Source organism: Microcaecilia unicolor, chromosome 6 (genome assembly GCF_901765095.1).
Source record: "Microcaecilia unicolor chromosome 6, aMicUni1.1, whole genome shotgun sequence".
Lineage (NCBI taxonomy): Eukaryota > Metazoa > Chordata > Amphibia > Gymnophiona > Siphonopidae > Microcaecilia > Microcaecilia unicolor.
In genome coordinates this window covers 183,915,045-183,931,772 of record NC_044036.1, presented here as the reverse complement: position 1 = coordinate 183,931,772, position 16,728 = coordinate 183,915,045, and the positions used below count along the sequence as shown (strand labels likewise).

Genomic DNA, 16,728 nt, shown 5'->3' with positions numbered 1-16,728 from the left:
AGTGCCTCAGAGATCGGTGCTGGGGCCGATTCTGTTCAATATATTTGTGAGTGACATTGCCGAAGGGTTAGAAGGTAAAGTTTGCCTATTTGCGGATGATACTTAAATTTGCAACAGAGTGGACACCCGGGAGGGAGTGGAAAGCATGAAAAAGGATCTGAGGAAGCTAGAAGAATGGTCTAAGGTTTGGAAATTAAAATTCAATGCGAAGAAATGCAAAGTGATGATGCACTTAGGGAGTAGAAACCCACGAGAGACTTATGTGTTAGGCGGTGAGAGTCTGATAGGTACTGAGGTGGAGAGGGATCTTGGAGTGATAGTATCCGAGGATCTGAAGGCGACGAAACAGTGTGATAAGGCGGTGGCCGTAGCGAGAAGGTTGCTAGGCTGTATAGAGAGAGGTGTGATCAGCAGAAGAAAGGAAGTGTTGATGCCCCTGTACAAGTCATTGGTGAGGCCCCACCTGGAGTATTGTGTTCAGTTTTGGAGGCCGTACCTTGCGAAGGATGTTAAAAAAAAATAGAAGCGGTGCAAAGAAAAGCTACGAGAATGGTATGGCATTTGCGTTCCAAGACATATGAAAAGAGACTTACTGACCTGAACATGTATACCCTGGAGGAAAGGAGGAACAGGGGTGATATGATACAGACGTTCAAATATTTGAACTGTATTAATCCGCAAACAAATCTTTTCCAGAGATGGGTAGGCGGTAGAACGAGAGGACATGAAATGAGATTGAAGGGGGGCAAACTCAGGAAAGATGTCAGGAAGTATTTTTTCACAGAGAAGGGTGGTGGATGCTTGGAATGCCCTCCCGCGGGAGGTGGTGGAGATGAAAACGGTAACGGAATTCAAACATGCGTAGGATATACATAAAGGAATCCTGTGCAGAAGGAATGGATCCTCAGAAGCTTAGCTGAAATTGGGTGGCGGAGCAGGTGGGGGGAAGAGGGGTTGGTGGGGAGGCGAGGATAGTGGAGGGCAGACTTATACGGTCTGTGCCAGAGCCGGTGATGGGAGGCGGGACTGGTGGTTGGGAGGCGGGGAATCCTGCTGGGCAGACTTATACGGTCTGTGCCCTGAAAAAGACAGGTACAAATCAAGGTAAGGTATACACATATGAATTTATCTTGTTGGGCAGACTGGATGGTCCATGCAGGTCTTTTTCTGCAGTCATCTACTATGTTACTATTAGTTGCCTGTTGAAGCTCAGATTATTTAAAAAATATCTTGTATATTTCATATAATACTATCAGAGCAGTGCTCAGACAGTTAACTCTTTCTACAGAGGTACTTTCTTTAGGTGTAACTTATCACACTTTGGGGCTCACTTGTGTGTCTATGTGCCTCTATAGATTGCAAAATTCTACGTTTTCCATCTATTATAGGCTTACATGTTAAACGGTTTTTAGAAAGTTCAATTTTTTTCCAATTTGTTAAAATTATTTGGAATGCCCTTCCCCATGCAATTTGCTGTTATCCTCTTATTTTTTTTTTATTTTTTTGTTTTGTTTTGTAGACAAACGGTAACGGAATTCAAACATGCGTGGGATAAACATAAAGGAATCCCGTTCAGAAGGAATGGATCCTAAGGAGCTTAGCCGAGATTGGGTGGCAGAGCCGGTGGCGGGAGGCGGAGATGGTGCTGGGCAGACTTATACGGTCTGTGCCAGAACCGGTGGTGGGAGGCGGGGCTGGTGGTTGGGAGGTGGGGATAGTGCTGGGCAGACTTATACGGTCTGTGCCAGGAAAAGGACAGGTACAAATCAAGGTAATGTATACACAAAAAGTAGCACATGTGAGTTTATCTTGTTGGGCAGACTGGATGGACCGTGCAGGTCTTTTTCTGCCGTCATCTACTATGTTACTATGAAATTGGACATATCTCTTGTTCAATAACTGTAACCTAACGTAAAGTTTTATTGTATTTGCTCCTGGTGCTGTTCACCAGCCTTTTGTGATTCGGCTTTGAACCTTATTGGGAGAAGGTGAGTTATAAATGCCTAAGTTCAGAAATGCTCAGTATTGATAGTATCGATAACTTCTTTCAGCAGAGGGGGCTCCTATAACTCCAAACCAAAATACTCAGCTCCTAGCAAGTTGAAAAATTGCTTTGAATAATACAATTAGTTTTAGTAGCACTATTGGATCTATCAGATGTGCATGACACCACTACTATGGCTCAATCTATGGAGCCAAGCCTTGCTTAGAGTAGGCATGTATTCATCATTGATCCATATTTGCTTATGTTATTTTTTATCAAAAAACTCTTATTCAAAATCAAATTATTTAGCTTGGAAGCTTCTTCTTCTTTAGCTCATAATTCTCTATATATTATAATGGAGGAGACTTCTCATGCCAACATGAATCCATGTTTCGCAGAATTGCTGTATCAAGGACTGTCTCCTGCAGAAAAAAGCCAACCATTAAATCTTTATAAGCTTCACAAAATGTCAGTTTTCTATCAAGCAAACTTTTTATCCATTGTACCACTAAAAAATAGACTGCATCTTCATTTCCCGCTGAGTTTACAAAATGGTTGCAGCGTCTTAGTCTTTATATACTTAGTGTTTAAATATCACCAGCTGTTCTGAAAAGAGCACCAATCACGCTCAAGGAGCTAACTCCATCATCCAGTCCCATTACAGCAGTGTCATCCACTCGAGGTCATGATTTAATCCAATGTTGGACCAACGGAGTTTCCATCTTCTCAGTTACAATTCGTGACTTATGTTCATTTAAACGTAATTTCACTGCTTGTTTACTTCTACCAATATAAATTTTATCACATGGACATTGGATGATGTATATTACCATTGAGGTTAGAACAGTCTGTAGTCCAGCATGACTTAGAGGGGCATAATCTAACAGAAACGCCTATCTCCATGGGCGTTTATCTCTGAGAACGGGTCTGTGAAGGGGCGGACCCAAGCGTATTTTTGAAAAAATTAGACGTCCATGTTTTATTCGCCAAGTTGTGAGCTGGGCGTTTTTGCTTTTCAGCGATAATGGAAAATGAAATCGCCCAGCTCAAAAACGAATAAATCCAAGGCATTTGTTCGTGGGAGGGGCCAGGAGTCGTAGTGCACTGGTCCCCCTAACATGCCAGGACACCAACCAGGCACCCTAGGGGGCACTTTTACAAAAACAGAACAAAAGGTAAAAGAGCTCCCAGGTGCATAGCACCCTTCCCTTGTGTGTAGAGCCCCCCAAATCCCCCTCAAAACCCACTGCCCACAAGTCTACACCATTACTATAGCCCTAAGGAGTGAAGGGGGGCACCTACATGTAGGTACAGTGGGTTCGGGGGGGGGGGTTGGACGACTAAGCATTAAGCAGCACAATTGTAACAGGTAGGGGGGGGATGGGCCTGGGTCCACCTGCCTGAAGTCCACTGCACCCCCTAACAACTGCTCCAGGGACCTACATACTGCTGCCAGGGAGGTGGGTATGACATTTGAGGGTCAAAATAAAAAGTTGTGAAACATCATTTTTTGAGGTGGGAGGGGGTTTATGACCACTGGGGGAGTCAGGGGAGGTCATCCCCGATTCCCTCCAGTGGTCATCTGGTCATTTAGGGCACTTTTTGGGGCCTTATTCGTGAAAAAACAGGGTCCAGGAAAAGTGCCCTAAATTCTAGCTAAAAACGCATACTTTTGTCCCATTATCTGTGAAATGCGCCCATCTCTGTTCGGCAGATAACCACGCCCCAGTTCCGCCTTCGCCACACCTCTGACACGCCCCCATAAACTTGGTCCGCATCCGCGACGGAGTGCAGTTGAAAACGCCCAACAATCGGCTTTCGATTATACCGCTTTATTCGTTTTTGTGAGATAAACGTCCATCTCCTGATTTAGGTCGGAACTTGGGCGTTTTTCTCGTTCGATTATAAGCTGGATAATGACCCGTTTAGTCTGCGGATCCATCCATGTTGGTCCCATCAGTGATTGTGAGCAGCATTGGCAATGCCCACAACAACTGAGGTGAGACACCTCAACTCTCCCTATAGGTTCTTTCTTTTTCCTAGATAGCAATTCGCCTATATTTCTAGCTCTAGAAAAAACAATTACTGGTTTATTTTCAAACATTGCATCCATCTGCAGGATATGCCAATGGGTCATAATTGATCGTACTATATATTTAAGCAAAGATGAAAAGGGCAGAACACATATATGTTTCTCTTCACTCTCCTCTTCACGATTTTGATCCAACAGTAAGAGGTAAAAAATGAATACATTTAACAGCACTATTGAACAACAAATATGATAAATACAAATGATATAATAGCATGGAACATTAAAAAAAACATAGATATGATGTCCGCACAGTACCAATGAAATACCTAATAGGCACGCATTAGGGCATTTAAATAACATGCTAACACTGTACAATACAATAAGACCATCTTAATATGCCAAGGGGCAAGTGCAGTTGAGATGTCTAGATGGAGCAAGATGGGTGGTACAGTCGATTGTGATAAATAGATGGATGGCTAAACTGAAGGCAAATTATATGTTCATTTGAGTAAGAGATGAGGAGCTGGCTTAAGTTACAGGGTTTACAACTATCTAGTCCAGGTACGGAGTGAGTGGATAGTCGATCACCACATGTATTAAAGGTTTTGGAAGACGAGCCAGACTTTTTCACCTGCTTCCTCAAGTAGAAATAGGCTTGAGTTAGAGACATAGTCCCCTCTGGGAGTAAGTTTCAGAGTTTGAGGGCTACTTCTGAGAAGGCTCGCTGGTGGATATTAGATCTTACAATTTCTTTTGATGAATGTATAGATAGCCCTCTACAGTCCTGTCAAGGAGCATCACTAACTTATGTTTTAGCTGCTCTTGCCCATATTGTCTGAAGACTTTGAAAATCAAACGTGAGTTTTAAATTTAGCCTTGTAAGGTGTTGGTATCCAATGTAGTTTTTGCAGGAAGGGTGTCACATGGTCATAATACTTGCAGCCTTCTATCAGTCGTGTTGCAGCATTCTGAATTAGTTGGAACTGGTGCAAATTCTTTTTGGTTTGACCAGTGTATAGGTCATTACAATAGTCTAATTGTGACATTATCATGGTATGGACCACAGCAGTCAGACTTGCCTTTTCAGTATATGAAGAGACATTTCATAATGGCTGCAGATGATAGAAATAATTATGCTTTTATATTCTTCATTGCATGTCATTAGAATTTTATTCTCAGTGATAAATGGTGAAGAAAGCAATGTCGTTGCCTCTGTGTGTGTGGTGTGGGTCAATAAATAGGCATTATTAAATGTATTCATGGTTAGTTATGAGAAGCTATAAAATATTTATTTTCTTATAGTTAAAGAAGACTGTCTTAGAATTAAACAAGACAAAGGAAGAGCTGACTGATTCAGAAAAAGATCTGAGGAAGGCAGACCAGGAAATTGTGGTGAGCACTTTGAAACTGTGGTAATCCTAAACTTGTTTTCCATTTTATTTTTCCACTTCCCATACACCTCTCATAAGATGGCCACCATGCCCAGTCTCCAGGATTTTCAGATTATTCTTAGTCACACAGGCCAAATATTGCTGTAACCTTAGATGCAGAATTCAGTCTGTTTTGAGAACTACTCCCTGCTACTGGCATCCGTATAAAAAATAGTTTTTGGATCACCTTTGTCCAATAGTGTACTTCCTATTCCCTAACTGAGTACCTATGAATGCGCATGATCAAGCACTTCCAGGTCAAGAAATAGGAAGTCGAACAAAAATCAAAACCCTCATCTCCTACTTAGCATTGCAGGATGTTAAAATGAAACTTTATGCAGGTCCCCAACTACCTTTTCTTGTGAACAGCTTTCTTTCTGCTGAGGTTTTATTACTGTTTTAATAAATGTTATTCATTTAGTTCGCAACAAACCTTTTCTTCATGTAACACAGTGATTACAACCCTAGAAGTGTACTGAAGTTTTAGGGGCCCTTTTACTATGTGCGTTGAACGTGCGTGAAATTGGAACTACTGCCCAGTTACCTCATGCCCCGGGCAGTAATTCCATTTTTGATGCATGTCCAAAACACGCAGTAGAAAATATTTTCTATTTTCTACCGTGTGGCACTTACCCGGCAGTAATCGGCAGTTTACGCACACTGACGCTTACCTCCTGGTTAGCATGTAAGACCTTACCGGTAAGTCAATGGGTGACGGTATGGTCTCAGGCAGAAAATGGACACGCACTGGTTTTAATTTTGCTGCACATCCACTTTCGGCCACAAAAAAGGCCTTTTTTCCAGGTGCGCTGAAAAATGGACCTGCGTGCATCCAAAATATGCGCCTACACCCGTGCAGGCCACATTTTGGCGTGCCTCAGTAAAAGGGCCCCTTAATGTCTTATTGATGGTATGTAGTGCTGGGATTAAACTTTGAGGGGACAAGTTTAAAGTAAACATGGAACGACAAATGTTTTGAAAGGGAAATTCCTGCAGTTTCCCTTTGAAAATCCAAAGACATCAGAAAATGGGGCACCTATCTTGGAGTGTACATTTGCATCTTCTTTGAGGTGGTCACAAATGAGATGTGGGAAGTATGAATGTAAAATGAAATCTTCGTGCCTACTTTTCTCTCTTTCCATCTTTCCTCTCTTTGCTGGGATTTAGGCAGGAAACAAAGCCATAAAAGCAGCATAAAATAAAAATTGTTGTACAATCAGTATCCCTTAAAGCTAAGCCGCCTCCTCCAACCACATTACAATTAAATTATAATCACTGTAAATTTAAACCTTCCCTCCATTTAATTGCTTTATAAAACAACAAAAACTATCAACTTACTAGGATTCATCCTATACCACTTAATAAAACTAGTCACTGGGAATGCACAGAGGCCAGTATGCAGCAGGATGAGCTGTAAATAATTTGAAATAGTTTTAAATATACGTATATGTCCATTTAGGCAGTGCTGCAGCCTCTAAATGTTGAAAATAGACCTGCTTATTCATCCAGATCAGTCCTGTTGTATAGGTTTATAATCCCTGTCAGCAGATGGAGAGCTATATAGGGTCCTCTGCAGCCGCTGACAGCCAGTACTTTTATGTCTCCAGCACATGGTAGGCAAGTGATTCTGTGCAGCATGTAAGTCCCTCCAGCAGCTGAGCATTCTTGGTCTCTCTTCCTATGGATGGTCAGTCTACAAGAGAGTTTGATTAGCTGGTTACTGGTCTTGGGACTCTTGGAGTACAAACTCGGCTAGGCGAGGTCTTTCTGCACATCTCTCCTGTTGGACAAGGGATGTATGGCTGCAGAATTAACTGTCCCCCACTTACTCTTGGGAAGGGACCAAAGTTCACTTGTGAGCAACCAATGGAAATAGAAGAAGAGGAAATCTGAGGAGTGCAGCTGAATAGGAGTTTGGTCCAGGACAGGGTTCCTGCGGTGTCCCAGAGGTGAGTTTGGAATAATCGTTTGAGCCTATGAGGAGAAGCAGTATCTAGTTATGATGCACACCTTTGGGGACCTTGTTTCTAGTGCCAGAAACGGTGGACACTGTTAGCACAGGAGTTAACTGGGGCTGAGTCAGACCTGGATTTGGCAGCAGTGGACGTTCAGGACTGCATGGAGCAGCTTTTGTGCTGATCCCGCTAGGGCACAGGTGGAGGGTTCTACTCAGAAGGCCAGCTGTAGGTTGGGAGTTCAAGTATCTTTTTCTCCTGAATTTGTTTTCCTCCTGCACCAAGCCTTCTGTTTGAAGAAAAGATCAGTATATGCTCCTGTGGTTTAGGGCTCCGGCTCTCAGTCCCTGGACCATACCCAGTACCTGAAGGAACCATCAGGGAGCATCTGGATGAAGATATAGAAAACACTGTTTCTTGCATCAAATTTGTTCATGCTCCCCTCCCCACCCAAACAGTTGCTGACCTTGATTACAAAGGTGCTGGCAATATTGAAAATTTCAGAGATGAGTTCCAAAGAGAACCCATTGTTAGCAGGGCTAGTGAAAGCCTTCCCAGCCATAGGGAAAACAAGGATATGATCATAACTGAGTGGAATACTTTGGAGAAGGGTCTGAGGGTAGGCAGGTCCATGAGTCCTCTAGTAGAGGACAAAAAGAAGCTATGATGTTTCCTTTGTATCTGCTTTCTGTCCATCCCAGCAGACTATGAGAGGGTAAGCTATAAAAGGTGGCTGAATAATGTGTAATATGTAAACCACTTTGATTGTACCAAAGAAAAGTGGTATATCAAGAACCTGATAAACAATTATTTGGGCATGTGCAAACACAGCCCTGTCCAGATGTATACCTGTATTTTGTAAAGTGCACATCGATATGCTTGCACTTTGTAGAATAGGACAAAAGGATATGCCCACCTACGATAAAGTGCATAAATATGCACACATATCTGCAAACGTGTGTCGTGTATTGAAAACAAAATTTTGGTGCTGCAGACACCCACCTCTTAGGCTCTTCCTAGGACGGGAAGACCAACTGTATCTAGTACCTGGTAAGAAGACGAAAGCTAAGAAGATATGCAGGTGCTTTAATAAGAGAGCCTTCAACCCCAGAGAGGTAAGTGTCAAACGGGGGGACAGGGTGAACTAGGCCAGATGTGTCTGACAGTGTCTCCATTCTATCAGAAGTTCCACATGCAAGTCATAGGCAGGTGTTCCACAGACTGGGGAAGGGCATTTGAGTAGAGATAATATGCGAAAATGATACAAAACAAACAATCTAGTTGCACTCACAATGGAACAACCCACCTCAACCATCCAGTGCTAACCAATAGGTGCTTAAATATGACAACACATGTACCTGTTGGTGAAGGGGGAGGCCAGGACCCCGGAAGCTGCACTGTCATTCATTTGCCTGGTTCACTAGCCAGAACCAAACATTCCTCTGAATTAAACACTAATATGAAACACTGCACAGTCTAGAGGCTCACAGGAGTGACAAAGGATGCTGAAACAGTGGGAGGAAGATGGCCAACGTGCTTGATACCCCTCTGAGTGTCAATAGCCTACTCTGCGGGGGAGGGGGTTGAACATACAAGATATATAGGAGGATAGTTGAAGGGGGGAGCACATATGATCCCAGGAATGACATCTGAGCAGGAACATGTGGCAGCTTCAAGAAGGGCCCAGCTGATAACTCTGATCGTACACTGCAACACTCTTTGCCCCCACCATCATGTAGTAGCCAGTCCCCCCCCCCCCCCCCCCTCGAGATGAAAAAGGAACTGCACGTACTGGCATTTTACAGAGCAGGTTGCCAGTAAAAGACTAAGGTCCGTGCCCTGGCTACCAGATCGTCCCTGCGCCAGATAAGTTATGTACATTGAACGTTCAGAGGCCATCAGTATGAGGCTGAACATATACATATACACATGCCAAGAAGAAAGGCACCTCTTATTATTCCCCACAGTGGACCTGTTGAGTATGCAGAAGGGACCTCTGTAAGTGGTCAGACTCGACCTCTCTCTCCCCTCCTGTTTCCCTCGCTATGTAGATTGAGAATCTGAAGATAAGTGCCAGGTACTGGAAGGCTTTACAGCCCATCTGTATATTCCTCCCAGAATCCTCCAAGATGACACCCAGATCCACCTTGCACCACTCGTGCCTCCAGTCTTGCTTACCCGCACTCATTCTGGTGACAGCACATGCCATGTTTTATATCTATAGGTTTGTATTTCCCTACTCATTCTATTTCCTATGGCCCTACCACTCTTTCTTTTTCTGAGGTCAACTCTTCCCAGTCTTATTCCCCTTCTCGAACCACTACATACCTCAAGAACAGATTGTCCATTTTCTTCTTTCATCACCTCACCAGCCATTTATCTTCTACTTTCTCCTCAGCTTTCAAGCTTCTGTGTCTTTTTCCTTTCATTCAGCCATCTCCATTCTGTATGAGCACATCTCACCTTCATCACTGTTATGCCTCTCCTTCATACTCTTGCTCCTTCTCTCCGCTGAGGATATCAACCCCAACCTGACTCTCCAAATCAACTCTCATCCTGCCTATGCAGGTCAGACCACAACCTCTCCTTTCTCTCCCTTTTTCATGTGCCCAGTGAAATGTCTGCTCAGTTCTCTAATAGGTTTTCCTACATTCATGACCGGTTTATCTCTTATGTTCTGCATCTCCTTGCTCTAACAGAGACTTGGATTTTTCCCCGAAGATTCTGCTTCAGTTGCTGCCTTCTGTCATGGAGGTTACCCTCATATTCTTCACCTTGTTGGCTGCTGTGGTGGTGTCAAGTTGCCACTCTCCTCTCCTTGTGGGTTTCAACCCCTTCTATCTCAGTCTCACTCCTCTTCTTCCTTTGACGTTCACTACTTCTCCAGGTAATTGTCATTTCTCCAAGGACAGTATCACAGAAAAATACAGGAGTTATCCCAGTTGTGTAAATGGCACTCTAGCCCACATAATATGCATTTCTACTATTAAATGATTATTTTTTAAATTTTATTTACTATGTTCTTATCATGAAGCAAAGAGACATCATATATCAGTAATAACGGCTATTGGATCTTTTATAGCCCACAGCTATTTTAAATCTGTAGCACTTTTAAATGTACTAATCATCTGCCTCTAAAGCTGTGGCTTTCTATTTTATTATAACAATTCATTAAAAAGAAAAACGGCAAACAGAGACCCCAATACTTAACCGAATACCCAGGATCACAGCGCTGAAAAAAGTTCCTTCCCTTTATATTTTTTGGTAATTTCTCCAAAGACAAACAGGCCAGAGGTATTCTTACATTCAGGTGACATTATTCAAAGGGGTGACAAATTGCATAGTAGGCAGGCCGGCTGGATTGGACCTTTGAGCGTCTATGCATACTCAAGGCCTGCCAGCTTCTGCTCCCTCGGAAGCAGGAAGATTAGAGGAGGCAGTATGCTACCTTGTTCGTGGGAGGTAAGAAGCTTGTGTTTGAGGGAGAAGGGGGTTAAAGGTAGAAGAGAGATTCTGGAGCCCAGGAGTGGAGGGTGAAGTACTTATACAAATGACATACACCTAATATGTTTTCCTGACAAAAATCTTCATGGTAGCTTAATACAGATTTATAGAATACTGCTTCCCACTACCTCAGAACACTCCAGTGCAAGTCCATATTTCACATTTTCAGGAGAATTTTCTCCTTAAATCATAAACGTGGCACAGCTTTTAAGAAACACCTCTCTGCCCAGTTCAGAATCTCAACTTTCCTCACCAGCAGTTGAAAGTGCACTAGAACTAGCGCAGTTGCTCGCTGCTAGCCCAGATCACATCTGTCTCTATTGCTTAGCAGGTGAAAAGTTAAACAGTTTCACAAACTGCTCCATAAATAGAGGAAGGAAGGAAAACACGGCCATTTATGTGGTGGAGTGGAAGATTTTATAGAAACTCAGAAAAATGAAAACAGATAAAGAGCATATGGTCTATCCAATCTGCCCATCTACTCTCCCTTTTACTCCCTTAGAGATCCTTTATACTTGTCCCAAGTTGTCTTGAATTGAGATACAATATTCATTTCCGCCACCTCCCCCAGGAGGCTGTTCAATGAATTCACCACTCTTTCCGTGAAGAAGTATTTCCTCAGGTTACTTCTGAATCTATCCCCTTTCACCTTCCTCCTATGCCCCCTCATTCTATAGCTGCCTTTCAATTGAAAGAGACTCGCCTCCTGTGCATTGTGCCATGTAGATATTTATATAGATTGAGATCTTTTAAAGTCTGTCCCCATACACTTTGACAAAGACCATTGACCATTTTAGTAGCTGTCCTCTTGACCAATTCCATCCTGTTTATATCTTTTTGAAGTTGCAGTCTCCAGAATTCTACACAGTATTCTAAATGAGGTCTCACCAGTCTTATACAGGTGCATCATCACCCCTTTTTCCTACTGGCCATGCCTCTCCCTATGCACCCAAGCATCCGTCCTGCTTTTGTTGTCACCTTTTCTACCTATTTGCCGCTTATGATCATCACGTACAATCCTACTCAAGTCTCTCTTCTCTTTCGGCTATGGAAACAATTTTTGTTATTTGTGATTTATGTTTTTGATCTGAGGTTTGTGATGTGTTTTATTACTGTGTATGTAAATTTGTAATCCACTAAGAATGCAGGATTGTTCGGAATAGAAATTAGAAAGAAATAAAAGCTCTTCTCCCCCTAAACTGTACTGTTCCATTGGGTTTTTGCAGCCCAAATACATGATCCTGCATTTTTTATCATTAAATCTTAGCTGCCAAATTCTGAACCATTCTTCAAACTTCACTGAGTCCTTCCTCATGTTATCCACACCATCAGGGGTGTCTGCCTATTGCAGATTTCGATATCATCTACAAAGAATCAACCCCTATTAGTCAGCCCTTCAGTAATATTGCTTACAAAAATTAAAAAAAAAAAAAACTAGCCAAAGAACTGAACCCTGTGGCACATCACCGATAACATCTCTTTCCTCAGAGTGAGCTCCATTACCACTACCCTTTGTTGTCTTCTACTCAACCAGTTCCTAACCCAGTCTGTCACTTTAGGGTCCATACCGAGGACACTCAGTTTATTTCTTTGTCTATGCAGAACTATGTCAAAGGTTTTGCTAAAATCTAAATACACCAAGTGCTCTCCCTCGATCCAACTTGCTAGTCACCTAGTGAAAGGAATGAATTAGATTTGTCTGAGAAGGCCTGCCTCTAGTTAAACCATGTTGCCTTGGGTCTTGTAATCTGTTGGATTCCAAAAACTTTACTATTCTCTGTTTTAAAAGTGTTTCCATTAATTTACTTAAAACAGAAGTCAGACTTACCAGTTTGTAGTTCCCAACCTCTTCCTTACTTCCGCTTTTGTGGAAAGGAACCACATCTGCCCTTCTCCAGTCCTCCAGGATCGCTCCCGACTCTAGGGAAGCATTGTAAAGGTCAGCCAGTGGAGCTGCCAGAACTTTCCTAAGTTTCTTCAGTACCCTTGGATGTATATCCTCCAGCCCCATTGCTTTGTCCACCTTTCATTTAGCTCCTTTTGTGAATACAGTCCTTTGAAAATCGTTTAGGGACTATCGTCTCTCCATTCCTATTTGTGTTTGTGTTCTGTGGTCCTCCTCCTGACTCTTCAGCTATGAACACAGAACAGAAGTATTTGTTAATCAATTCCTCCTTATTGTTATCAACTTAAATGTATTCCTTCCTTTCAACCTTCAGTTTCACAATGCCACGTTTTCATTTCCTCCTATCACTAGCATATCTTTAAAAAAAAAAAAAAAAAAAAAAAGTCTTGTCCTCCTATTTTACTGGCTATTTTTCTTCCATTTGCATCTTTGCTTTCCTGCTACTCTGCCAGCTTCTCTTAGCTTCTCCATATATTGTTTCCTGTCTTCCTCTTTCTGCAATCTCTTGTAACTTATAAAGCTAACCTCTTTTTCCTTACCTTTTCAGTCACTACTTTTGTGAACCAAAGCGGCTTTCTTTTCCTCTTACTTTTGTTTACTTTCCTTATAGAAGGTTTGTTGCCCTTACAATAGCAACTTTTTTCCCCCACTGCTTTCCTACTTCTGCCAGTTGTTCCTATCCAGACAACAATGCCTTGAAATAATCCCCTGTCTGAACAAAGTTAGTTTTTTGTATTCTAGAACCTTCACATTTTGAATGGACCCTCTACACACATATCAATATTAAACCACACCATCTGATTGATGATCACCCACTAACATCAGAAACACCCTCCCTATTAGTAAGCAGTGAGTCCAATATGGCTCCATCCCATGTGGGTTCCATTACCAACTGCTGAAATAGTTATCCCTGTAGAGAATCCAGGATTTCTTTTATTTATTTATTTAAAATATTTATTAGGTTCACAATCCCAAGGTACTTGGTAGTGAACAAATCAACATATATAATAAAAGCATACAGAATAAAACACAACAAACTTACATACATAAAATGTGCAAAATGAACCAAAAATATAATGCTTCATATCAACAAAGACTCTGCTCATAGGCATACTGATGTCATCATTTGTCATTTATTCCATATGCTCTTTAGACATCCAAAAGCTTGCTGGAACCTCATTTGCACAATTCTGCAATACTCTGAGAGGATGGTAGACCATTCCAGAGCTTTGGTTTATCAACCTTGAACACTGAGGACCTATACTCTTCAAGTGTTCTTTTATTTCTTTTCACAATACATGTTTATTGAAAGCACAAAGTGAAACAGACAAAATGCAATAATATAACAAGTTCCCATCAAACTTGCCAAACCAGAACACCAACAAATAGTTTTATCAAACTTCCTACCTCTTGACCACCCTCTCGATCTTCTTCTACTAACCTAGAAATGTACTCACTCTGCTGCTCCCCAGTATCTCTCCACACCCGTCCTTCCCTACACCCCTTCCCGTGCACTCCGCTCCATGGATAAATCCTTCTTATCTGTTCCCTTCTCCACTACTGCCAACTCCAGACTTCGCGCCTTCTGTCTCGCTGCACCCTATGCCTGGAATAAACTTCCTGAGCCCCTACGTCTTGCCCCTTCCTTGGCCACCTTTAAATCTAGACTGAAAGCCCACCTCTTTAACATTGCTTTTGACTCGTAACCACTTGTAACCACCTGCCTCCACCTACCCTCCTCCTTCCTGTACACAATAATTGATTTGATTTGCTTACTTTATTTTTTGTCTATTAGATTGTAAGCTCTTTGAGCAGGGACTGTCTTTCTTCTATGTTTGTGCAGCGCTGCGTATGCCTTGTAGCGCTATAGAAATGCTAAATAGTAGTAGTAGTAGTAATATACTCTTCAAGTTGAATCATTTTAAAAGATGGTATTTCCAACAAATTTGAGTTAGATGATCTGTGTTTCCTGACAGGTTGATAAATTCGCAATGTTAAAGCATTAATTGGTGAAACTAGATTATTTAAAACCTTTAACACCAGAAATAAAATTTAAATAAGATTCTTTGTTCTATCGGAAACCATTGAAGCGCTTTCAGTACAGGTATAAAATGACAAAACTGTGAAAAACCTGAAGGGGGAGACTGGGAGGAGAAGCTGTCCCAAGAAGCAGGTGTTTGTAGAAAGCCAAGAAAAGCTGGCAGCTCACTACTTGTAACCATTAAGGCGCCTGTTCAACATCAAATTCAATATTATAAAGTATAGATGTTGTGACGCCTAAAGCAAGCATTCATGCCGAAATATGGATCTGTAACAGCTCGCTTTTGAATTCATTACTCTCTGGTGGATCATTACAACTGTCAGACTGATATTGGTTGCCTACTGCTTAGTAAGATTGTTCTCCCTTATGAAGGTTTAATAAACTACTATTGGAACTTTGACCTTTAGTGCCTTTTCTTCTTTGCTGTAGAAACCCATGGGCCACCCCTACTTTGATTAACTTTATGGTCTCACCTCCATTTCCAGGGCTGCAAGGGTCTCTTGGTCTTACGGCTTGGCCTTTGAGAGGTCGAGATGGAGAAAAAAAGGGCTATTCGGAGAATGTTATAGCTAACTTGCTGCAGGCTCGTAAACGTTCCTTCAAACGCTCAAGTGTGGTGCACCTTTGTTGCTTGGTGCACCCTTCGGGGATGGGATCCCTCTCGGACTATGGTTTCTGAGGTTCTAGATTTTTTACAGGAAGGCCTTCAGAAAGATTTGGCTTATAATTCCCTAAGAGTGCAGCTGGCGGCTCTTTCCTGCTACCGAGGTCGCCTTTCCGGGTCTTCCTTTGCGACCCACCCGGATGTTTCATGTTTTCTCTGAGGGGTTCTCCATCTTAAGCCCCCCCTGTTGACATCCATGTTGGAACTGGAATTTAAATTTGGTGCTCAGAGCACTGCAGCAGGCTCCCATTGAATCGCTATGTAAGGCGTCAAGAAGGATTTGACGCTTAAGACAGTGTTTTTTGTGGCCTTGGCATCGGCTCACAGAGTCTCGAGATTCAGGCTTTGTTGTGCCAGGACCCCTTCGGTTTTCTGAGGCTGGGGTTATGTTGCGGACTGTTCCCTCTTTCCTTCCAAAAGTGGTGTTGTTTCATGTCAATCGAGATATTTTCCTGCCTGCCTTTAAGCAGGAGGATTATCCAGTCCATTTTGATTCCCTCAAGCTTCTCAATGTTCGAAGGGTCGTGATGCATTATTTACAGGTAACCAATGACTTTAGATGCTCAGACCGTCTTTTCGTTTTGCTGGTGGGTCCTCGCCATGGGGAAACGTCATCAAGGCCATCTGTTGCGCGGTGGCTCAGGGAAGCCATTACTTCGGCTTATATTCTAGTGGGTTGATCTCCATCGGGGCTCCATGCCCACTCGACTCGAGCTCAGGCTACTTCATGGGCTGAAACGGGAATCCTCTCTTTGGAAGAGATTTGTCGGGTAGCTACTTGGGCGTCATTGCATTCATTTTCAAAACATTATAGAATAGATGTTTCCGCTCGTAAGGATGCAGTTTAGAGCGACGGTGTTGGCACGGGGGGAGCAACAGATACCCGCCCTACATAGGGAGTGCTTTTGTACATCTCACTGGTTTCTGGATTCATCTGCTGATGACGCTATGGAAGGTTAAATTATGCCTTATCTGATCATTTTCTTTCCTTTAGTCACAGCAGATGAATCCAGGATCCCACCCTAATTTTTTGTTTCCAATGTGCAGATCAGAACTCTCGTTTAAAGATAAAAGAAAAAGGAGCAAATGAGTTATGAAGAACTTGGGCGCTCTGGACACCTCGCGTCTCTTGGAGCTGACATATGCTCTTTTGAGTTAACATGTTAAGAGGTGGTTTGCGCCGCAAATTGCACGTTTGTGGTTCATAATTTT

The 16,728-nt window shown here is 42.5% G+C and overlaps 1 protein-coding gene across 2 annotated transcripts in view; it reads left to right on the top strand.

Annotated features, from left to right (window-relative positions):
• TRAIP (TRAF interacting protein) overlaps window positions 1–16,728 on the top strand; it is a 216,729-nt gene that overhangs the window by 106,727 nt on the left and 93,274 nt on the right. The window contains exon 9 of one of the 2 annotated variants that reach the window (XM_030207476.1): window positions 5,319–5,405. In XM_030207476.1, the coding sequence (XP_030063336.1) occupies window positions 5,319–5,405 (87 nt within the window). Of the gene's footprint in view, window positions 1–5,318; window positions 5,409–16,728 lie in introns of both variants that reach the window. The other variant, XM_030207475.1, reaches the window with a different exon arrangement.